The sequence below is a fragment of the Babylonia areolata genome, chromosome 22 (assembly GCF_041734735.1).
Source record: "Babylonia areolata isolate BAREFJ2019XMU chromosome 22, ASM4173473v1, whole genome shotgun sequence".
In the NCBI taxonomy this organism is placed as follows: domain Eukaryota; kingdom Metazoa; phylum Mollusca; class Gastropoda; order Neogastropoda; family Buccinidae; genus Babylonia; species Babylonia areolata.
The window spans coordinates 30,081,998-30,106,997 of NC_134897.1; the positions used below are offsets into that span (position 1 = coordinate 30,081,998).

At 44.5% G+C, this 25,000-nt stretch overlaps 1 protein-coding gene across 1 annotated transcript in view; it reads left to right on the top strand.

Moving 5' to 3' along the window:
* The window catches only part of LOC143297096 (gonadotropin-releasing hormone receptor-like), a 201,175-nt gene that overhangs the window by 156,568 nt on the left and 19,607 nt on the right, over nt 1-25,000 (top strand). Inside the window, exon 4 of the mRNA XM_076609268.1 lies at nt 1,182-1,386. Within this exon, the coding sequence (XP_076465383.1) occupies nt 1,182-1,386 (205 nt within the window). The remainder of the gene's footprint in view (nt 1-1,181; nt 1,387-25,000) is intronic.

The window sequence follows — 25,000 nt, forward strand, 5'->3', positions numbered from 1 at the left end:
CGGTCAACGTAGGCATTTTGTCACGTATAACTGTCAAAAAGTTAGAACTAAGCAATGCAACTGGCACCAGGAGTATTAACGTCTACCCCCCCCCCCCCCTCCCATTGCCCCCGATCTCCCTCCACCCCCCACCCCCCCCCTCCGTCCCCCCAACATAATAGACTTTGTGTGGTAGTTTTGGTGCTTAAACCGAGGTCCTGTGTGCAGCATCATGCACTTATCAGTGAGAATGAAGTTTCTAAACACTTAGGATGACGTACACACGAGAGAGCGCGCTATCATAGTTATAACCGAAGGCAGATAAGATTGTACTGTAACTTCAAACTAACTTGACCCAAGCTAAATAACTGGCATGAAGAACCTTGTTCCTCCGGGTTCTGATCTCCTGTTCCCGAAGGAAATGAATAGTTCTAATTCGATTTAATCAATCTGTGTGTGTGTGTGTGTGTGTGTGTGTGTGTGTGTGTGTGGACGGACTGAACAAGGCATGTGTTGCACGTTGTTTTGATTCACCTTTTAAGATTTAATTTCTCCTGACTGGTTGTATGAACTGTTGGCTTTATTTGGTCCCGAAATGGTCCCATATATCGTTAGCTGGGCAACGAGGAACCTAATCGTTAAACATGTTGTTATCATTATATCCTCCTCCTCCTTCTTCTCCTCCTCATCTTCTTCGTCTTCTTGTTTTGATTGTCATCATTAAAAAAAAATCATCATACAAGTATACAACATGACATCACATGCATTCCGATATGATTATGATGTCATATATATATATATATATATATATATATGTGTGTGTGTGTGTGTGTGTGTGTGTGTGTGTGTACATTTAAATGTTAGTTATATCCATCCATCAATCCATGATTTTAAGGTACATGCTATAAATTATACGCAGTTATTTGTGCTATGAAGATCGTCATCAACAACAACAACAATAACAAAACAACACCACCCCAGACACGCTCTGATTTATGTTGTAATTATAACACCCTCTTGGCCGAGAGAGTGGGGATGTAACTTGGGCAAGCCACTCTCCACTATAATCAAATTCTAGCCCAAATAGTCGGAACAGCAGTTGCCTCCTCTGCTGTTCTCATGGTCATAGTGGGACACGACTGACTATCATATAAAAATTTTATGCATTTGTGTTGTATAGCTGGTTGTTTTTCTTTCCCCAGGCTATCGTGTTTCACGTGCTGAGAGGCCCGTTCGAGGAGGACTTCTACCAGTGCGTCACCTTCGGGTCGTACAAGGAGGACTGGCAGCGGCAGGTGTACTCTGTGGCCTCCCTGCTGCTCATGTTCGTGCTGCCGCTGGTCATCATCGGCACGGCCTATGCCCTCATCTTCACCACCATCTCCCGCAAGTCCAGGGAGGTGTCAGGTGGGTGTGGGTTGGGGTGGGGTGGTGTGTGTGTGTTGGGGGGGGGGGGGGGTGTGTGTGTGTGTGTGTGTGTGTGTGTGTGTGTGTATACATGTGTGTGTCTGTGTCTGCGTCTGTGTGCGTGCGTGCGTCTGCGTGCGTGCGTGTGTGTGTGTGTGTGTGTGTGTGTTTATCGGCACGGCCTGTGCCCTCATCTTCACCACCACCTCCCGTAAGTCCAGGGAGGTCACAGGTGGGTGTGGGGTGGATGGATGGTCGGGTGTGGTGGGGTGTGGTAGAGAGAGAGAGAGAGAGAGAGAGAGAGAGAGAGAGAGAGAGAGAATGTGGACTGGTTGTTGCTGTTGTTGTTGTTGTTGGTGGTGGTGGTGGTCTGTGTGTGTGTGTGCGTGCGTGCGTGCGTGCGTGCGTGTGTGTGTGTGTGTGTGTGTGTGTGTGTGTGTGTGAGTGCACTCGCGCACCTGTGGATGGATGTGCGCGTGTGAGAGTATGCACGTTTGCTATCAGTCCAGTGCTTTGTGCAGAAATCCCAATTGAGCAAGTGATTAATTAAAACCCCATAACTTGTTAATTTTCACACAGTAGTTTTGCTCATCATCCGAAATTATTTGCTTGTTTGTTTTGGTCTTTTTTTTTTCTTTTTCTTTTCCGATTGATTGAAAATTTCCTTGGTGTGGACTGCTCAAATACTTCAGCCGTGATTGTTATTGACTGATTCTTCACCTGCACCTTCTCGGAGAGAGAGAGAGAGAGAGAGAGAGAGAGAGAGATTGGCTAACCAAGTTCCAGTGAAAGAGCCATCGAAGACGTCTTTGCAAAAAAAAAAAAAAAAAAAAAAAAAAAAAGTATACCAAAGAGAGAGAGAGAGAGAAAGTTAAGGAGCTTCCATTTCTTTCCAGCCACGTTTGAGGTAAAGTGGTGACAAAACTTCATTGCGAAAGTACACGGATATATCAGAGCCTGCCTCACAACCCCCCCCCCCCACCCCCCACCCCCCGTGCCCCCTCGGGCCCCCCTCAGTACCCTCCCACCCAAAAAGACCTCCCCGCACCCCCCCCCCCCCCCCCCGCAAAAAAACACCAACAACAACTGCTGGATAGACTTGACATCCAAGTCATCGCACGTTGTGAGAAAACGTCATTATGTGTTGTTATTTTTCCCCTGTGCTTTTATGTGTGCCGGTCTGTCATTCCATCTTCACCTTTCCATTATTTTTTTTCTCCTTTCTTTTCGCTATTTCCTTTCTCTTTCTTTATATTTGTTGGGTTTGTTTTTTGTTTGTCTTGCCTTCCTTTCTTTCTTCCTTTCTTGTTCCACTACTTTATGTTTTTATTCGTTTCTTTCTCTTTTTTTTCTTTCATGTATTCATTTTTTTTCTTTCGTTCGTTCTTTTCTGTCATCGTTTTTTTTTTTCTCTATCTTTTGTTGTTTGTTTTGTTTTCGTTTTCCTTTCGTTCCCCATCCAAATGGTCTACTTTGCCGAGCCAGAACTATTCACAGGAGGACTCGTCAATCGGACTTTGGAGGCTGAACTGTGAATAGAAATGACCATCCAGATGAGAGAAACCAGGGCTGCTCAGTATGTTCTGAGATGTGGCTTTGTCAGAACACCTTCCGGCAAGCAGACTCACCCGGTTTCTTGTTGTGCTCTCCCTCATCCCTGATGCATTTGGTCGTCCTCCCACTCTCTCTCTCTCTCCCTCCCCCCCTCTCTCTCTCCCTCTCTTTCTCTCTCCCTATCTCTCTCTCTTCGTTTCTCCGTCTTCCTCTCTCTGACTGTATCTTCCTGTCTCTGCTTTTCTGACTGTATGTATTTCGTATTTCTCTCTCTCTATCTTTTTTTTTTTTTTTTTTTATCACAACAGATTTCTCTGTGTGAAATTCGGGCTGCTCTCTCCAGGGAGAGCGCGTCGCTACACTACAGCGCCACCCATTTTTTTGCATTTTTTCCTGCGAGCAGTTTTATTTGTTTATCCTATCGAAGTGGATTTTTCACTGAATTTTGCCAGGAACAACCCTTTTGTTGCCGTGGGTTCTTTTTATGTGCGCTAAGTGCATGCTACACACGGGACCTCGGTTTATCGTCTCATCCGAATGACTAGCGTCCAGACCACCACTCAAGGTCTAGTGGGGGGTTTTAGGGGTGGGGGAGGGGGGGGGGAGAAAATATGGGCGGCTGAGTTCCGTGGTTCGAACCAGCGCACTCAGATTCTCTCGCATCTTAGGCGGACGCGTTACCTCTAGGCCATCACTCCTCTCCTGTCTCTCCTCCCTCTCTGTCTGTCTGTGTTGTTGTTGTCATCTGGGGTTGATCTGGTTATCCAGTATCCAGTTTCCCCCTCCGGATCTTTTGCTGCTTTATTTAACCAGTGACGGGCTATTTTAGGATGCCTTGTTTCTCCATCTTAAGCTCACTCATTCTCTCTCTCTAGATATATATATATATATATATATATATATATATAAAATTATATATATATCTGTTTTCTGTCTGTTTCTCTGTCTTTCTGTCTCAAACTATCTCTCCCTTCATACCCTCTACACTTTACATCTTTCCCTGTCCCACCCACGCCCCCCTCCATCCCCCCTTTCTCCCATCCCCCCAATCTAAATTAAGTTTCCGTATCATCAAAGCCATGGTGGAAGAAATCAGTCAGAACCGGCAGTGCGTGCTTCAGCTCCTAAACAAACAGGTCGCCGTGTCGATAAACGCATTATTTCTGGGCCAGAATGCGTGAGAGATAATATGACAAGCTTTTTCGTTCTGTCGCAAAGGCTATAAGATGAGCACCGATGCACAGTTCTCTTGTTCTGCTTGAGTGGTGGATGCAGGCTGCGGCAGATGCCGAAGGAATTAGAGCGTTCAGTGCACCTCATGCAGAGATAGGGGAAGAAGCGAAAGAGAGGGAGGGAGGGACGGAGGGACGAAGGGAGGGAGATAGACAGTGAGAGAGAGAAAGGCAGAGGATTGAGAGACAGAGAGACAGAGAAACTCAGACTCAGATGATGTATTGAGGTGAAATCAGAACTCAGAACTTTTTTTTAAACGTAAGACCACCGACATGTATGGCAGGGTGTACAACAGAATTTAGGTTGAGAGTGGGTGAGACACACATGCACACACACATGCACACACACACACACACACACACACACACACACACACACACACACACACACACACACACACACACACACAGAATTTGGAATTTGGAATGGTTTATTCACAATCAGGCCACAGCCCCTAGTGAAGGGGGTATACGTAAACATAATACAACTCAACGAAAACACATAAGCAAATAAGCATTAATATAGACAACAAACCGTGCATTGTATCCGTGTAAATATATAGACAACAAAAAATACATTATAACTGTTTTACGAAGTAACAATTTCTCTTAATTTGAATGCCTTATATAAGAATACCGAAAAATTATGTACGTCATTGGTATTGCTTGACGACATTAACAGAGAGAGAGAGAGAGAGAGAGAGAGACCAAGTGAAGCAAAGATACGATAGGGAAAGGTAATGTGAAGCAGGATATTGTCGGGAAGGGTATGGTGAGGACAGGACAGGATCAGAGAGAAACGGATAGATGCATAGACCACTAATGCTATCCCCCTCTCTGTCTGTCTGTCTGTCCATATCTATCTATCTCTCTATCTGTCTGTCTATCTATCTAGATATCTATCGATCTGTATGTCTGACTTACAGCATAAAAGAAGTTTTCTAAAATATTTTTATTCTTCACTGTTCGTCGTAAAAGGAAAACAAAATCAGGCCACCTCATTTTCTGTTTTGGCAAAACCTTACAAAGTCTGCACATATGAATATTTTCGGTAATTAAGAATGGTCCACCCTCTGAACAGATGTTCATTTGGCGTCATGAATACCAACAAGAATAGATCGAGTCCAGCGAAGTTAATGAACTCTTGAAGAAAAAAAGCTGGAGAGGAGACGGAATAATTGACCATCCCTTCTGCTCCCTTAACTCCGTCTCAGAGGCGCCGCACAGAGTATCAGTATCAGTATCAATAGCTCAAGGAGGCGTTACTGCGTTTGGTCAAATCCATATAAGCTACACCACATCTACCAAGCAGATGCCTGACCAGCAGCGTAACCCAACGCGCTTAGTCAGGCCACGAGAAAAAAATCCACAAAAATAAACAACAAACAAAAAAAACCCAACAGATTCCTACGGGTATGTCGGTCGTGTGTCAAACGACTCAAATCCCGGGACTGTGCAAACGGGGGTTTTCCCGTTCATTCTGCAGCGTCGTCAGTCCTTCGTTTTTGGTTTTTGTTGTTGTTGTTGTTTTTCCTGTCTTCCCCTCCATCTCCCTCCCTCAACAATTCCTTGCAGGATTGTTCCAGCAAGGCCATTGAATCTTGTTACGGTGGCTCTACCAAGGTGGTTTTCTGTTCTTAACCGATGTCAGGAGAACTTCAAATGGTCCGGTGTGCAGGTATTGTTTGGCGCACTTCAGTATCAGTATCAGTATCAGTAGCTCAAGGAGGCGTCACTGTGTTCGGTCAAATCCATATACGCTACACCACCTCTGCCAAGCAGATGCCTGACCAGCAGCTTAACCCAACGCGCTTAGTCAGGCCTTGAGAAAGAAAAAAAAAGATAGATAGATAAAAATACTACTACTACTACTAATATTTATAAGGCGCAAAATCTTGATGAAGTCAACTCTAAGCGCACAAAAAAAGGAGACAATAATGATGATAAATAAGCAAATAAATGTAAAACATGCAGACACACTTTTCCTCGTTTCCGTGGCTTGGGTCCTTGTTTCCAAATCCGCCGTGCGTGAGGATCTGTGTCTGACATGCAACACAGTAGACGGAATATACCAATGCACGCAGGAGCTTGATACTGTATTCCATGGAGATGTTGTCCTTCCATACCTATTTCGGCCTTGACAGCGCAGGTGTTCTCTTTGCTACCCCCCTCTCCCTTCCCGAGAAGATTTATAGTTAGGATGATTTTTAGTTAACCATAGGTTATAATTTCATTGGGAAAGCTTTTTTTGCGTGGCACTGTATCTGGGAGAGAGTTAAGCTGAGGCGTGCAGTGGGGAGGGAGGAAGTGCCATCCCCCCGCCCCCCCCGCCCTCCCCCCCTGGACTGATTGATTGGCAACACCTGGAGACCCATGCCGTAGTGTGTGGTGATGCGGGTGATTGACTTCATCAGACAACGTGATGGCAGCGTCGGCGCCAGGTGTTTCGTCAGCTGTTTTCAGGGGTGCCGACACGCATAAAGACACACACACACACACACACACACACACACGCACACACCAATACACACACAAGCAGAGGTAAGCAGAAAGCAGAGGTCAAACTGGAACGGACATTCCCGTGCTTGGGCCTTTGGGCCTTGGTGGAAGACACAACCACAAATGAGAGAGAACCAGCCAGTATTCAGCTAACCGACTTTCCTAAAAAAAAATAAGGAAAAAAATCTTCAGCACACGAAAAAGCAAAGAAATCGTAAGATGCTGTGGAGAAGGGTTGTTTTTAAAAAAAAGGGGGGGAAAAAAGGAAAAAAAAAGGTGGTTGCTCCGTCCATATTCACTAACACCCCAAACTCAACCAAATGGAAGCGTCTTAGGTAACATCAACCCACGCGGTTCTTGCGGATGCTTACGTGTGTGCCATGATCTGTCTGAAGCAGCACTCAGAAAAGCAGGGTTACATACGGGATACCGACACCCGAGGTTTCATCTTCACTCTATGAGCCCCCTCAGGCCATGGCGTGGGTTCGGAACAGAACCGTCACTGACAGGGAAATATCATGTCGTTCAGGTAGCCGCCGTTCTTTCAGATAGCAAACACTAATCAGTGTCATCTTCAGAAAAAAAAATGGCAAAAGAACTAGGGATTATGATTTAGAGGGATTAATTTTTGTTTTGTTTGTTTGTTTGGAGGGTCGAGATTGGGAGTGAGGGAAGGGGGTAATGGAGGGCGGGTGGAGACACACACACACACACACACACACACACACACACACACCCACAGAGAGAGATGACAAATTACAAATGTTTTATTGAGGGTAGAATGGATAAGCTGGAAGCTTCTTTACACCATGCCCTCACACACGCATACACACACATACATTGTAATAAATGAAATAAGTTTGAATAAATAAATGACATAGAACAAACCAAATAGATAATAATAGATTATAATAGATACATAAACGGAAGAATCAAATACTACAGTTACGGAAGCATCATGAAAATCATACAAAACATTGCCACATGAAAATCTTCAAACACACACATGTGTGTGCACACACAGGCATCACACACATATTCTTGAACACACAAGTACACAGACATGCACACGCATACTTACACTCGCCTTTTCCCTTGCTTACACACTGTTGGAGAACAATTAATCAAAATATGTTGGCTTTCTAGGATCTCATCACATGCTTTGCTTTGCTGGTACCAATTACATTTGTTGCATCAGATATTTTTGATACGCTTTTTTGAAAGATGCTATGGTAGATCTATTTCTAAGATAATCGTTGGATTTCATTCCACAGTTTACCACCAGCGAGAGAGAGAGACAGAGACAGAGAGAGTGGTTAATGTGAAGTCGGACACAAAAAAGGCAAAACGACTTTTGGACACAAAACTGATGGATTGTGTTCATTTCGAAACCGAGGATTCACATTGCGTGTCGAGGATTCACATTGCGTGTCTCTATCTTGATGTCCATCTTTACTTGATAAAGTAATGGTATGTGACTGCTCTGTTACTCTGTTACTGTAGTTCGTATGCTCCTGTTGGATAATTATGTATTAATATGAACATTACCAAATAAACCGTTTATGATAATAACAAGAATAAATCACACACACACACGCACACACACGCACACACAACACACACACACACACACACACACACACACACACACACACACACACACACACACACACACACACACACACACACACACACAGCAAAATACCACGAGGAAAGCCTGAGAGAAGACAACAAAAACCGGCACTGACACTCTCCGATCATTGTCCCAGAATTTGAATTCATAATCACCCCCACACCAACCCTAACAAGCCCCCCACCCCCCGTCACCCCAACCCCCACCCCAAATCCGCACACCCGTCACGCCCCCACTCTAATGTTACACGGAAGCGGGGGAGGAAGGAGCCCGGAACCGCAGGGGTGCAAAATCATCCTGATGATCGTCATCTCGTCTTCCAACCCACCTCGTCTTCCTCGGTAAACCTGGGGGTTGGGGGGTGGGGGGATGGAGGATGGAGTGAAGGGCTAAAGGAACAGAGATTGTAAGGTGTGTGGGGAGGCGTGTCCCTCTGGGAAAACCGACCAAGAAATGCTAATGATGATCAAACCGTGCCTCTGTCGGTCTTCCTATCTTTGTCTGTATCTGTCTCTGTCTGTCCCTCTCTCTGTCTCTCTCTTTCTCTGTGCCCCCCCTTCCATCTGTGTAAGTGAGTGTATGTGTGGAGTGTGTATGTGTGTGTGCGTGTGCGTGTGTGTGTGTGTGTGTGTGTGTAGGAAGGGGTGGTGGTGGTGGTGGTGGTGGTTGTTTACGCGCAAGCGTATTTGTGTTGCTTTCTTCTTTCACTGATTTTGTGTGATGTGTGATTGTGTGTGTGTGTGTGTGATTGTGTGATTGTGTGTGTGTGTGTGTGTGTGTGTGTGTGTGATTCTTTCTCTGGCCAAATAGCTTCCCATAAAGCAGGATAGAACGCTTGGCCCAGCTTCCCAATCTGTCTGTGTTTATCGCTCTGTCTACCCCACCGTTTTTCCTCTCTCTGTGTCCGTCTCCGTCTCTCTCCCCTTCCCTCCCCCCCCTCTCTCTCTCCTTTCCTCTCTCTAATTCCATCGTCTGTGACATTTTCACGTCCTCTGCTATCCTCGTTTACTATGGTCCGCCCTCACCTTTCATGTTTTTCTTTGCGTTGTGTTGTATTATATCATCGTATCCAGACCACGGCTGAAAGTTATTTGAAGGAGGGGTCGGGAGTAGCGGTCCTTTAATAGTACTCTGACCCGTGGAAACTGGTGTAGGGGCATGACCACTCGGCCACCTCACCCCGTATTGCTTAATCTCCCCTTGTCTCCATCGTTCCGTCCTTCCATGTGTGCCCTCACTGAGCTAAGAATAGGTGGATAGCGCATGCCTTCTCTGAGCCCCTTTGCTAACTGAAGCCAGCGGAAGTGTTCAGTCAGCCATTTTGCCACTCGTGTCAGTACAGCGCGAAGTGGTAACTTCGTATATGTAGCCGAGCGCTCAGCTGGCTGCGATGACTACTTCACGGCAAGCTTTCACTTGCTTGCGGCGTTAGTTAAGCTGACCATCCTGCGTGTGCCTCCACAGAAAGTTTGTGCTGCGTGTCACTGCTCTGTTTTCCTGTAATGACGTTGGTAAATAAAACATCGGCAGATATTAGTCAAGTCAACATTTGGAATGTCGGAAAGGGGGGGGGGGGGGGGCAAGCATAACACGAGTTCATCGAAGATACACAGTTACAGTTCAGAAACCACCATTAGTAAGAAGACGACTCCTCAACGGTATGACAGCCGGATACGAGTGTCAGTATGGCGTCCAGTTGGCTTCAGCTTTCCTGGCCAATGAACTATCCATTTATTTTTAGAACAGCGGTGTGCCCTTCATCACAGGCTGATAAAACGCTTCAGTCAGTCAACGGCTTCAGCTTATTTCCCTTCTTCTTTCTGCTATGCTGGCTTTTATCGCTGCAGGCTTCAAACGTCCCAAGTGGGAACGGTCACGTAACACGAATATCTTCAGGCTATCGTCCAAAAAGGCTGTTGCATCAGTTCTGTAACGTTCTGTTTTGTTATGCATCCCCTGGCATTTCACGATACCAAAAACTTTGATGTTAATTCGCGCACACGGTGTTTATGATCAAAATGCTTATGAATGGTACTGGGTGCCACGAGGGTGCTGACCTGACCTGACCTGACCTGACCTGATGACGATGATGATGATAACGGTGATAATGCTGGTAATCATGAAGAGCACACTGTAGTGGGGAAGAAAATGTCGCTGTATCAGAAGCCAGGGCGATGCTATTCTAAAAATAAATCATCGTTTATTCACACACACACACACACACACACACACACACACACACACACACACACTGTCATATATATATATATATATATATATATATATATATATTACTATGGCCTGAGAGTGAATTTAGCAGCCCAGGGAAATATGTGAGGAAGTTCATTAAAGGCTCATTTTTAACCGTTTCAACTGTGCCACCACACGTGAAGAACAGCTGACCTTTGGAGCCCAAAAGCCCCTGTCTCTTCTTCCCTCTTGTAGAGCGCTGTATTGTGTATTGAAAACTGTGGAAAATTCATCTAAAGCTTTCCAGATATTTTCCAAAAAATATTCACAGGTACTTGTCGTTAGGGATTCTTGAATGTCCAGACCATCTTTTTTTTTTCGATCTTGCATCCGACACACACTCATCACATGAAGACTTTCGTTGTGCATGAAGCAGGGGTACGCTCAGATAGCAGTAAACAGTAAAACAAAAATCCTGTCTGGATTAGAAAGATGCGAAACTGAGACAGCATTTGTTTATTCATAAAAAAAAGAAAAAAAAAAGAAGAACCCCTACTCATAAATCCCGCATAGTTTCACACTTCGGAAGGACTGCATCTTACTATTAAAGGCAAGATTTTTTCCGGCTTTTTTAATGTCGTATCTTTTTTTTTCTTCTTTTTTGCGTGTTTGTCTGTCACAGTCTCAGCGTCGGCAATCCGCAGGGAACCACCAATGTCGTCAGGAGGCCACACACCAGAGGAGACCATGCACTGCTGCTGCGTCACTTCGTTGGTGTTCAGTAATGCCTGTTCTGATGTAACGAAACTAGTAGTAGTAGTAGTAGTGTGTGTCCATCGAGATCGATGATGACCATCATTGTCATCCAGTTGGGAGATGGGGGGAGGGTTGTGGTGGGAGGGGGATGCTCATGAATCTATCTGTGAATGCGCAGATGGCTGAATAGTCCAATCTGCGCACAAAATGTTCGCTGACAGTTGGGGCAGACAAAGACAGGCATATCATTGTCAGGGAGCTTGTTTGCCCGTGACTTTCTGGCCTGCCTCTTCTGAACGAAACAAGTATACCACATACTAAGCCCCCTTGGGGACTATCAAGCTGATGTCACGTGAACTGACTGACAATAGGAACCTGTTACTAAAGTAACAAAGCTTCCCGTTGCATAAACCTAACCCGACTCAGGCTGTGTGATCTTTTTGCCTAGTGCCATTCCGTTAATGGAATCCCTCCCTGACCAAGGGAGTTCATTAGCGTTTGGAGAACCGACCAAGAGACACATTTTAACAAAGCCCTTCAAGGCTATCTGGGTTAGCAACAAACGGTTGCTCGTGCTCAGAAGAAGAAGAAGAAGAAACTGAGGTCAGAGGGAGAGAGGAGAAGGAGGAATAGGAGGAAGAAGAAGGAATATGAGGAGGAGGAGGAGGAAGGAGAAGAAGAAGAAGAACGAAGCAACAACAGGGAAGAGGGGGAAGAGAAGGAGGAGACAAGGATGGTTCATTTTTCTCCGACCGTCTCATAGTCTGTTGATTGAGCCCAAATGAATGGCTGTTGGGGATGGTTGCTGATTAAGCGCAGTGCTAATGAATGGCCGCTGGAACGGTCAGAAGTTGAAGGCCTTGTCAGAGGCGCTGCCACAGCCAGACACACGATGCTTGTCATGGCTCCTGAGTCATGGCGGCTCCACGCATACAGAGCAGGAAGACCTGGTTGTGTGACTGTCTTGATGAGCCTCCATTTTGACCTCTTTGTCTAGACGCTTTAACCCGTCTTTCTCGTTGAATGCAAAAACGTGAAAATATTAACGTTCCCCAGTGAATTGTGATTCAAATCACAGTATCTTTTTCTCTCTCTTTTTTTTTTGTCACAAGAGATTTCTCTGTGTGAAATTTGAGCTGCTCTCCCCAGGGAGAGCGCGTCGCTACACTGAGAGCGCCACCCTTTTTTGTTGTTGTTTGTTTTGTTTTGTTTTTTTGTTTTTCTGCGTGCAGTTTTATTTGTTTTTCCTATCGAAGTGGATTATCCTACAGAATTTTGCCAGGGACAACCCTTTTGTTGCCGTGGGTTCTTTTACGTACGCTAAGTGCATGCTGCACACGGGACCTCAATTTATCGTCTCATCCGAATGACTAGCGTCCAGACCACCATTCAAGGTCTAGTGGAGGGTGTGAAAATATTGGCGACCGAGCCGTGATTCGAACCAGCGCGCTCAGATTCTCTCGCTTCCTAGGTGGACGCGTTACCCCTAGGCCATCACTCCACTGCTTCACTGTCACATCACTGAAACAAAAGCACTTGATATCAGGGCAATATTTAGTCCGTATGGAGGTGTTCTACTTTTCCTCCTGTCCTTCCTGAATTCTGTGAAGAGCCATTGAACTCCGCTCCATCACTGAAGTCAAGACAAACATACTCAAGAGGTTGGAGAAAACATGTCAGAGCACAACATCCGTAAGATTAAGGCATTGGACTACCAGTCTGACAGTCCTAGGATCGAACCTTGCTTCTTCGCGGCGTCTGGTGGGTTATGAGTTGAGATATTTCTTATCTCCCAGGATGTGGAGAGTTGGCCTAGAGGTAACATGTCCGCCTAGGAAGTGAGAGAATCTGAGCGCACTGGTTCGAATCACACCGGCAGTCGCCAGTATTTTCTCCCCTTCCACTTGACCTAGGGTGGTGGTCTGGACGCTAGTCATTGGGATGAGACGATAAATCGAGATCCCGTTGTTTGCAGCGTGCATTTATCGCACGTAAAAGAACCAAGGGGAACAAAAATGTGTCCATGACAAAATTCTGTAGAAAAAAAACATTTGGATGGGAAACCAAATAAAATTGCAGGCAGAATTTTTTTCTAATGGGTGGCGCTGTCAGTGTAGCGACGCACTCTCTCTAGGGAGAGCAGCCCGAATTTCATGCAGAGAAATCTGTTGTGACAGAAAGAGAAATACAAATAATATAATTATTTTGTGCAGACTTGCCTTTGGCCCAGTGCTCAGCTTATATAACAGATTGGCATAAGCTTACATTGGAGCGACGGCAAACTAAGATCTGTATGTTCAATGGTTTCTCCATTACAGCGGGAAGTCATTCACAGCTTAGTTGTTTTTTTGTTTGTTTGTGAAGGACTGTGACTCTCAAACCGGGAGGCAAGATTGCACTGGCTCTTAGTGCTGGAGCCTTGTGGGCTAGTTGGCCTTTTGGAACCATCACAACGCCGACTGTCCTAAAACCCTATGGGCCAACAAGCACACGTCCGTGTGCACTTACTTTTTTTTTTTCACATGTCCGTGTTCATGCAACGGCTCTTCACAGCGCACAGCAAACACAACACACAGCGTTGGTTTCACTGCCAGAAACTCTCCTTTTACTGTCAGAAATATCTCCCCTTACCGACCGAAACCTCCCACTTCCATAACTAAGCATGGAACCCCTTTTCGGCAGCACTGAACGACAATTGTTTCCTGACCATGATAAATCATCAATCACCCCACACACTACACAGGCGAGGCTATGTGGAGACGAATTTTGTTACCTCTGAGAAGATTGCAGGGCTGTCATATATCACGATATTCACAGTCTTGATAACAATGTATTTTTATGTAACGTAATCTTGCGTGATGAAGCTCAATGCGCTGTGCACACCCCCCACACACACAATTCGTGCACTCAAAACACACACCATAAAGGATATCTCCCCTCTCCCCCCACCACCCTGAAGAAGAAGAAAAAAGGTAAAAGAAACAACGAACAAACAAATAAAACAAAGCGAAAACACGAAGAGGACCCAAATGTTAATCCACACAGGGGTGCGAGACTATCATTTATTAATTATAGGATCGCAGCAAAATCCGCACAACAAACGACAATGTGGGAAAGTCTTAATGAAGCCATGCACACACACACACACACACACACACACACACACACACACACACACACACACACACACACACACACACACACACACACACACACACACACACACACACACACACACACACACACACACACACACACACACACACACTCACACACAAAGTTGCTGTTCCCAAGGCTGGAATCTTCTGAACCCTTTGTTCGTTTATTGCTAATTATTACCATCAACATCTCATTTAATGTAAGGTACTCGGTGCGTCAACTTCTGCTTCGCTTGTTGTCTGCCTGTTGAAAACAATGTTGGGGTAATAATGAATCAATTTTTTTTGACTGATAAAAAATTGAAAGAAAGGAAGGTTAATCTGTCGAGTATGATTGTACCATGTGTCGTAATCTGCTTGATCTTTTGTATTCACTTTTTTATTCATTCATTCATCTTTCAACATATCTTTCATGTATCTGTGTATCTATTTATCCATCCCTCTGTTTATCTATCTGTCAATATTTCCGTCCATCTATCTTAGATATCCATCTGTCTATGACTCTGTCTATCTGTCTGTCTATCTATCTATTCTGTCTTTCTATCTATCTATTGATTGGTCGACGTAGCGCTGCGTGATCTTCTTGCGACATGTTGTCATAATTTTCGGACCCAATCTGGGGGCGAAACAATTCAATTTTCAAAACGAGTTTTCGTCTTGTCATGTGTGATTATTGATTACCAGATTATGACAGAAATACACGGGACACTTGTCGGCCTTTGGGTATTTATGCTGAGAGAGAGAGAGAGAGAGAGAGAGAGTTCTTCATCAGCGGTCACAGGCCATGTGCAGACTGTCAGTCCGGAGCAGGTTACGAAGTCCGCAGTCCGCTGGATCTCTGTAGCTGTTCCCTACAACTTGTCCTGGAGCGCTGTTGGACTGGGCTAGATCTGGCGCCTCAGCTCTTTGTGTAGAGGACAGTCTTGCAGGACATGGGCTGGAGTTTGAGGAGCGGTGTCACACGGACATTGGTCTGTGTGGGAAATTTTCAGTTTGTAGAGATGGGAGATGAGCTGGCAGTGGCCTGTGCGCAGTTAGACAGACAGACAGAGACACAGAGACAGACAAAGACAAACACGAGTCCATAACTTTTCTTCTTTCGCAGAACAAGTCCGCGGATGTGACAGAACTGTCTAAACTACACCGGAATCTGCATTGAGAACGCAGTATTATCCTTTTTTTCTCGACAGAGAACACTCTTTCTGTCTGTTTCCCTCTTTCTCTGTCCCTCTGATTTATATCTGCATTTAACAAGATGATTGTACTTACGTACATTACGCTTGTAAACTATACATATGCGTATCCAGGACCAGGACCAACCAACCGAAAGTTATAGAATTGTTACTTGTGCAAAATTAAATATGATAGCGATGTATTTCGTGACTCCTTTAAGATGCGCAAAGTGGTGATTATGATAGTTCTAAACACCCACTCTCAGATAATACCTGCTTTAAAATGCACATTATTGAATTTTCAATGTTTGGCAGCAACAAGAGTGGCCCTTGTTCACTGTGAAGATGGGTGTTTGCCTCTTGTTACCTCATGTGGCAGGCTTTGTTCGTGATATCACAGGAGGGTCTTTGTGATGTTCTCAACGTTTGTGTGTTTCTTTTCTGTTTTGTTTGTTTTTCTTTGATTTTATTCCCCCCACCCCCATTTGTTGTTTCGTTTTGAAAGTAAGGGTGTGAGAACGATTTACACGTCATTTCACTGGCAAAACACGAGCAAGAAAGTTAACCAACTCTTAATGTGCAGAACGGCCACACTGTCTACCAATTCCGTTCTTTTTTTTTTTTTTCCTTATTGATTAAATAAGACAAGAGGAAACTGTAGACGCTGGTGATTTTGTTCAGTCGGTGTGATAGACAATAAAGTGTTTTGTAGGCCTGTATGTTTATCGCCTATTTCTCAACGGGTTTTCCTGCTACCCGAAGTTGAGAATAAGAGAGTGTGTTGAAGTTAATCCGTAAGCCTTTGCAGAGGTGTCTTCCGACAGTTTCTTTAGGGAATAAGTTCTGACATGTACAGCACACTCGACAGAGCTTGAAATAAGTAAAGTTTTTTTGTTTTTGTTTTTTTTTGGGGTGGCGGTGGGGGGTGATTTTGTTTTGTTTTTTTGGTTTTTTAGGGAGAAAGGTGTGTCTGGCAGGTCAGCTGTCCTTTAGAAGTGTTGTGGGAATTCCTTCATGTATGATAATATGTAATACAAGTTTGCTTAGGCACCAAGAAGACAGAACGGTATTGATAAGTGGGCCACATGTTAGCTTCTTCGGTGAAGAAATGCATGCGTGAATTGTGATACCAAATACCGTATACAGATTATATATATATATATATATATATATATATATATATCTGTGTGTGTGTGTGTGTGTGTGTGTGAAGTGTTAAGTAGCCTTCCTTGAGAACACGACGATTTGATACTAACGAACGCACAAAGACCGCCAATTCGCTTTCTTTCAGCCACACTGCATTATGATCCTATTCGTATCAGCTAATTTTACGGAGGGTCTGTCATTACTGATCCTGTTTCTAGATCAGTGGTCTGTCATACGTAAGCTATTACTGAATAATTCAGCTGACTATTGGTTTGAATAATTAACAAGGTGTACACCACAAGTCTAAGAAAGACCCCCCCCCTCTCTCTCCAACACATACACACACACACACACACACACACACACTCACTCTCTTACCCACTGACAAATACACACATGCAAACACGCTTTGTGCACGGAGGGCGAGTGGGGGAAGGGGGTCAATGGGAAGGAAAAGAAAAGCGAAAACCTGCAGAAATCAAATCATGTTGCCAATCCGACCGCAAAGCGGTTATTTCAGGTCTGAGAACGCGACAGTTGAGGACTCGCAATAGAAGCAGCAGCAGCAGCAGAAGAAGAAGAAGGAGGAGGAGGAGGACGAGGAGGAGAAGAAGAAGAAGAAGGAGAAGAAGAAGAAAGAAAGAAGAAGGAGGAGGAGAAGGAGGAGGAGGAGAAGAAGGAGAAGAAAGGAGGACGAGGAGGAGAAGAAGAAGAAGAAAGAAGGAGAAGAGGCAGAAGAAGAAGAAGGAGAAAGAAAAAGAAGGAGGAGGAGGAGACAAAGAAGAAGAAGAAACCTCAACTTAATTCCCCATTTTGTCTCAGTAAAACAACAAAGCAACCAACAAAACCGGCGTCGTTAATGGTGTTTTGAGACTTGTAGCATCGGCAACATGGAGAAAAAGAAGGAGAAGAAAGAAGAAGACAGAAGAAAGAAGAAGACAGAAGAACGAGCTGTTGATGATAACGCTTCTTTCCGGTACAATGCGGTATTCCGTTGACCCCAGACAATTTTTTTTTCTGCTTGTAGAACTGAAACGTCTTTTTGCTGTCTGCCGTATATCTGTTGCGTCAAACTATCGACTCTCTCTCTCTTCCTTGCGGCGCCAGCTGCGCAGATTGGCCAGGTTGGGTTTCTGTCTGGGCCCGATTCGTGGACGCAGGTTGAGAGATTATTTGGAACAATCTTTATGGCTGCCGAACAACAGAACTGATTGGGTTGAGTTATGTGTGACGTATTGTGTGGTGTGGTGTGGTGTGGTGCGGTTTGGGTGTTGTGTTGCGTGGTGGTGGTGTGTGTGTGTGTGTGTGGGTGGGGGTGGGGGGGTGAGGTGGATGGGTGGGTAGTTGGATGTGTGTGTGTGTGCGCGCGCGCGCGTGTCGGTGTGCGCGCGCGTGTATGCGCACTTCCTACATTATTGTGTACGCACCCAATTTGAGTATGTGTATATATGTCTACATACATGTATCTCCATTCTCTCTCGGTGTCTCTTTCTCTCTTTCCGACTCTGTCAGTCTCTCTCATTGTGTTTTCTCTCCTTTCTCTCTTCTTCTTCTTCTTCTCTCTCTGTCTCTCTCTCCCTTCTCTCTCCCGTTCTCTCTCACCACCTCTCCCTCCCTCTTTCTCCCCCCCCCACCCCGCCACTCCCCCTGACCCTAACCCTCCCGCCTCCCTCTGTCTCTCTTTTCATTGCCCGTTGTTAGTGACTCATTCAAAACATGTCATCTTTTTAAAAATAATTTCAGCACAATAATTTCAAGTCTATTTTCAATCTGTATCTTTTTTTTTTAAATTGTTGTCGGTTTGTTAGTTGCTGCACTTGTTTTTCTTTGGGTGGGGGTGGGGGTGGGGGGAGGCGTGGGTGGCAGGGGGATGATGGAGTTAAGATGTCTTCTTTTCCTTTCACTGAGTGCCCTTATTGGAATCTTCAAAGACATCCTGGTGATGTAGAGCACGACGTCTGTCCAATTATTGGGAGCTGTTTGAATATTAATTTTGTTTGTTTGTTTGTTACTTCGTTTACGTGAAAGTGCTACTTATAGGCTGGCAGCTGAGAGCTGGGTTGCATGCAAACCCGATGAGCTCCTCGCATAGCGAAACACCTGCTCCTGGGTCCAGTCACGTACACAGACTTTCCCAACAAAGGGTGAGTGGCATGATTATTACAGGGCATTCGTTCAGGAAAAAAACAAAAAAAAAAAAAAACCAAAAACCAGTGAGATTCTTTTCCTTGCCCACGTCTTTATGATGGTTATGATGATGATTATTATCATTATTATCCTTCTTCTTCTTCTTCTTCTTCTTCTTATTATTATTATTATTTGATATTGTTTTATGTGAAGTCTGTCAACGGATATGTCAGGTTTCATATCAAAATAGAAATTTGTTTTGGCGTTTGTTCCTTTTGATGGATTATGAAAACTATATGGGAATGAATGTGTATGTGTATTCTTATTTTTTATGGTCTGATTTGCTTTTGGCAAACTTACTTCCTGCTGCTTCTCTTTGTCTGCCTTTCTCTTGCCTTGTGTGTGTGTGTGTGTGTGTGTGTGTGTGTTTGTGTGTGTGTGTGTGTGTGTGTGTGTGTGTGTGTGTGTGACTTTCTTCAGCTGATCTCTTTTCTCTATCCCTCCCCCTGTCACCCATTCTCATCCACACCCACGCACTCACAGACACACACAAAAATCCACCTCCTACTCCTCTCCATGCTCATGCGCAGTTACGTAACAACTATTTCACCTGCCACATGGCTTGCTTTGGGGCCAACGGCCGATGTACTTCACATTTCTAACCTCTCTCTCTCTCTCTTCTTGTGCTCCCACCTATTCTCAACCTGTATCATCCACCTCACATCCCTACCCAATCCCCCCCCGCCCTTCCAAGCAAAAACAAACAAAACAAAACAAAAACAACAAAAAAACAAATAACAAACAAATAGACAAACAAACAAAAAAGAAAGAAAAAAGAGAGTAAATAAAGCATCTTACTGGAGACAACGCGGAAGAGGTGTTTAGCTCTACGGTGTTTTTTTTCTGCTAAATTGCATAAAAAGGAGCAAAGCAATAGCTCTTCGCTCTACTCTTCGCATTAAAAAAAAAGTTTTCTTTTTATTTGTATTCCCCAATTCTCCAGTTTTTCCCATTGTTTATTGGGGGGAGGGGGTGGGGGTTCCCGTTCGTTCCCCCTCCCCCCCCCTCATTTTCCTCCTTTTCCTCCTGCAACTTTTAGACTTTTTTCTGGGTCGCTTTCTTCTTCTTCTTCTTCTTCTTCTTCTTCTTCTTCTTCTTCTCCTTCTCCTCCTCCATCATCATCATGATCGTCGTCGTCGTCGTCGTAGTTGTCAACTTCTTCTTCTTCTTCGTCCTCCTCCTCCTTCTTTTTCCTTCCCTTCCTCGTCTTCTGCTTCTTGTCCTTCTCCTGCTCCTCCTCTTCTTCTTTTTTTTCTCCTCCTCCTTCGTCTTCTATTCCTTCTTTTTTTTTTTCTTCCACCGTCTCCTTTTTTTGTTCTCCTCCTCCTCCTCCTTCTTCACCTTCTTTTCCTCCTACTTATTCTTCTTCTTCTCCGCCTCCTCCTCCATTTCCTCCACCGCTATCTAATCTCTTCCTCGGCCCCTTTTCTCAAAAGCCCCTCCATCTTCCAGAACAGTTAATTAGGGGGAAAAAACACACAAAAAAACAAAGAAACAAACACCCCCCCAAAAAAACAACAACAACTAAAATTAGTCACTCAAGACAAACACCTGGGCTTGTGGCTGAGGGGTGGGGGGTTGGGTGGGGGTGAGATGGCGGGGGACTGGATGGGACTCTTCAGAGCACTTTGTTCATTCCCCGTGACACACAACACCACTCAGCAATGTCCGGCCGGCCCAGCTGCCCGCTGGCCAGTTTGCTTGGGTGGGCAGGGTTAACAAATTATTGAGTGACTGGGACGGCCGTACCGTCGATGTCACCATCATCTCCTTTTTATGGGCGTGGGGGGAATGGGGATTTCTCTGTTGCCTGTTCTTGCTGTTTGTCGTTTTCTCACCTCTGCTCTTATTTTGTCTTTTTAGTTTTGTCCTGTTGTTTCTTATAGTTTCTATTATCTATTTAGTTCATGATTCAGTTCTTTTGTTATTCACATGTTTTTGTCTCTGTGTGTGTGTGTGTATCTATCTATCTATCTATCTATGTGTATGTGTGTGTGTGTGTGAGTGTGTGTGTGTGTGTGTGTGTGTGTGTGTGTGTGTCTGTGTGTGTGTGTGCGCGCGCGTGCGTGCGTGTGTGTGTATGCCTATGTGTGTCTATGAGTGCTTGTGTCTCTGTGTGTCTGGATCTTGTGTGATACGTGGTCTGTTTATTTATCGCCTTATTTTTTCTTATTTATTGATTGCTTCCATTCTTTCTTTATTTCTTTCTTCATTTCTTCATCTATTGATTTTTTTTTTATTTAACTGCTTATTTACATACTTATCATTATTATTGATTGGTTTGTTGAATAGTTTATCTATCAGTTTTGTTGATCTGTGGATCTGTGTTCACTTCTTCTTGGCATTCCAAGTGTGTTTTCTTCAAGGTATACCGGATGACGTAGTAGACATAATCATTGACGAGAACCTGTTGAACAATAGCGCACTATCGAAGAAATTAACAAGCACCCAGTCTCCAGTTCTCTCTCGCTGTGTCTTTCGATGCATATCTCTGTCTGTCTGTGTACCCTCTTTCTTTCTGTTTCTCTCATTCTCACTCTTGTTATCCATCTCTGTGTCTCTCTCTGTTTAACTGTGTCTGTCTGTGGAGATGTATGTTTCTCTCTGTCTCTCCCTGTGTCTGGTTACGTCTCAGTGTCTGTCTGTCTGTCTGTCTGTCTGTCTCTTTCTCAGTATGTTTATATAAATGTGCGCTTGTGAACACGCGAGCACATGTGTTCCCCTCAGTCCAGTCTCCCTCATATATCACTAAATATCACTCAACGTGAAAAGACGTCAGATTAAAGAAAGAAAAAAATCCAGTCTCCCATATGTACATAACCTTTACGTCTAATCGGGGGTGGGAGGTGGGGTGGGGGTGCGGGAATTAGGGGATGGGGGGGGGGGGGGGGAACAAGAAAACAAAAAGCAGAAAACAAAAACAAAAACAAAGCACTCAGACAAACAAGAAAAAGCCAAGTAAACAACCTCAGTGGTTGGCATCTGCTGCGCACATTCGCCGCGAGTTTTGGTCGTCTGTCAGCTTAATGCAATCCCTCATGCATAGTTATTTCCGCAGAACAGTACCAGACAGGATGCAGATTGGTGCATTCCAGGGGATCAATGACGATCTGACAGAAGACGTCTCAAAACCTAATTGATACCACCACGGGGATAATCCCATGGGGTGACTGATCTCGAGACTGTGGGTATCTCATTAATATTCATGGGACAGCTCAATGTACAACAGCAGCATGCGGGGGGAAAAAAGAAGTGGTTTCGTTTGTCTGGGGGATTGTGTGTGTGTGTGTGTGTGTGTGTGTGTGTGTGTGTGTGTGGAGGGGGGGGGGAGGAGGGTGATGGATGGTGGCGTTGGGGTGTCTTATTCTCAAATCACCTTTTCTCTTGTCTTGATCACTTTCTGTGTGTGTCCCTCTCTCTCTCCCTCTGTCTCTGCTTCTATCTGGCTCAGTATCTGACTCTTTTGTCTCCCTTTTTCTCTGTTATATATATATATATATATATATATATATATATATATATATCGATCGATCGATCGATCGATCGATGTATCCTTGTGTTTTTCTCTCTCTCTCTGTCGATGTTGCGATGCGCGATGTTGTGTCTCTCATTCTGACGCTGCGTCATCCTTGTACATGTATACATGTTTTGAGTTTTACTACATGTACTTGTGTAATATATATATATATATATATATATATATATATACGTTTGTGTGTCTCCTATTAGAACAACGGGAGATAATGTAAGTCGGCAGGTGTGCTAATGTTTTCACAGTTGGAAAATAATAAAAGATTCATTTATTCGTTCGTTCTGTTTACCTCTTTCTTTTTGCGTCCATCTGTTCTCCCCTCTCTCTTCCTTAGCCGCCTTCTCCTGCGTTACTCGGCATAACAATAATATGCACGTGTGTTCGCGCTTGCGTGACTGTGTGAAAGAACGAAATATAGGGAGCTGCGTGAGAGAGAGAGAGAGAGAGAGAGAGAGAGAGAGAGAACGAACGAACGAATCTTTTTTTTTTTTTAATAGGGAAGTGGAATAAGCATGCATATGCTTTTTTTTTTATACACAGCCATCAGGGCAAAGAGAAATGAAATCAAAACATTCACAAGATAAGGAAAGATCATAGAAATACATACATTACATTCAGATACACTCAGATACACAGTAAACATTCACACACACACACACACACACACACACCACACACACACACACACACACACACAGTTGAAGTTTAGATGTCTCTGTGGACCATACTTCTTACTCTTAGTACGGCGTTCACTGTGGCGCGCGGGTGTTATGTGCCAAGTCAAGGAGATAGATAACTGAATGAGCCGAAATGTCAAGTGATGGTAATGTGCCAGTTTTCTTGTTGTCTGGCGGCAAAGAATGCGGGACGTGTTCAGTTTTTAACATCAAGAGGGAGCCGCCGCGAGCACTTAAACTGATAGGACCCGTGCCTGTCGTGCCTAGAAACAGGAGCAGTTAGTATACAGGCAAATAAAAGACACGAAATAAACATCTAAAAAATGTTGTCATTGGGGCTAAGTGTGATGGTTTTGAAAACGAAACTTTCATGGCTCTTAATTTCAGTCCAGATGAACACGCACATTCACACATGCACGCGCGCGCGCGCGCGCGCACACACACACACACACACACACACACACACACACACAGCAATTGAATTGAAATGCTGTTTGATGTTACAGTGATAGAAAGAATGCCATTTGCGGAGGATCAAAACGTTCAGAATAATCTATTTTTTACAAAAGACAAAAGGAATAAGAAAGAAAACGCACATCCTTACAGGAAGTCATTACGTTCGTCGTTTTTACTCGCTGTTCTCACATTTCTCAACAGATCCCCGAGACCCCAAGATGTCGTCTGGGACCTCATCTCACGCTGACTCATCTTTCGAACTTCCCCACTCAGCACATTTTTCAAGCACCTTGCAACAGTTTCATGACACCTCAGAAACTTCCTCTCTGCAGTCTTTAAAGTTTTGCAGGATTTCCTGTGGTTCCCAAACTTGTCAGCAAAAACACAAGCCTTACCCCATAAGCCTTACACTGTGGAAAACAAAGCTGCGTCCGTTCCATCCCGTTACCTCCAAAGTTTCTTCAAACCTGGGAAAAAAAAAGAGGGATCAGCATTTCTTCCGGGAAGTCTCCCATAATGCCAGTGAGACGCATGTGTTGCAGTTCCGTTCTGGTTTCCGCCGCGTAGATATCAGGATGGAAAAGTTAGGGGAAGGAGTAGTATTTTCATCGTGAGTGGATGTACGAGGGCCCTTCAAATAAGTCTTGCACTGCAGCAGTTCTAGGAAAGTTACAGATCTTCTGCTTTCTGCACTTTTTGGAAGAAACTCTCCCTCAGCTTGTGTGCACTTCATGATCCGCTCAAACCAAGTTGTCATGACGCCAGCCTGCGTGACCTGGGGTATGTCCATAATGAGAGCCTCGAAGAAGGCTTGAGCATTTTATGCACGCTGAAACTTTTTTCCCCCTTCAACTGCTGCTTCACCTCAGGGAACAAAAACAATCGACAAGGGGCTTGGTCAGGAGAATATTGGGGATGAGTGTGCAGTTATATACACCGTTCTCTTTCAACGAATCTAGAGTTTCAGCAGCTGTGTGAGCTCGGGCATTGTCATGATGCAGCAGTACCTCTCTTGTTCCACTTCTTGGACGGCGTACACACCATGCTTCAAACACCGCTTCAAACACCTTCGGGAGACAGACCACAGTGACGTACCACTCAGAGTTCACTGTCCATCTTTCTTGGAGTGGTACAGTCGCAACATGGCCTCATTTTTTGCAAAGAAACATGCAACCATTTGTTTGGAATGACTCTTGGAACGACGAAGTTTCGTAGGTGCACTTTCATCTGGAAAGACCCAGACGGCTGATTGTTGTTTTGTTTCTGCATCGTACAAGTACACCCATGTTTCATCCCCTGTTACGATGTCCCAAACACGGTTTGATCGTCCACCATAGAATTTTCGCAACATGTAGGTGCACCATTCAACCCTACCCTTTTTCTGCTCTTCTGTCAAATGGTGAGGTACCCAACGGGCATAAC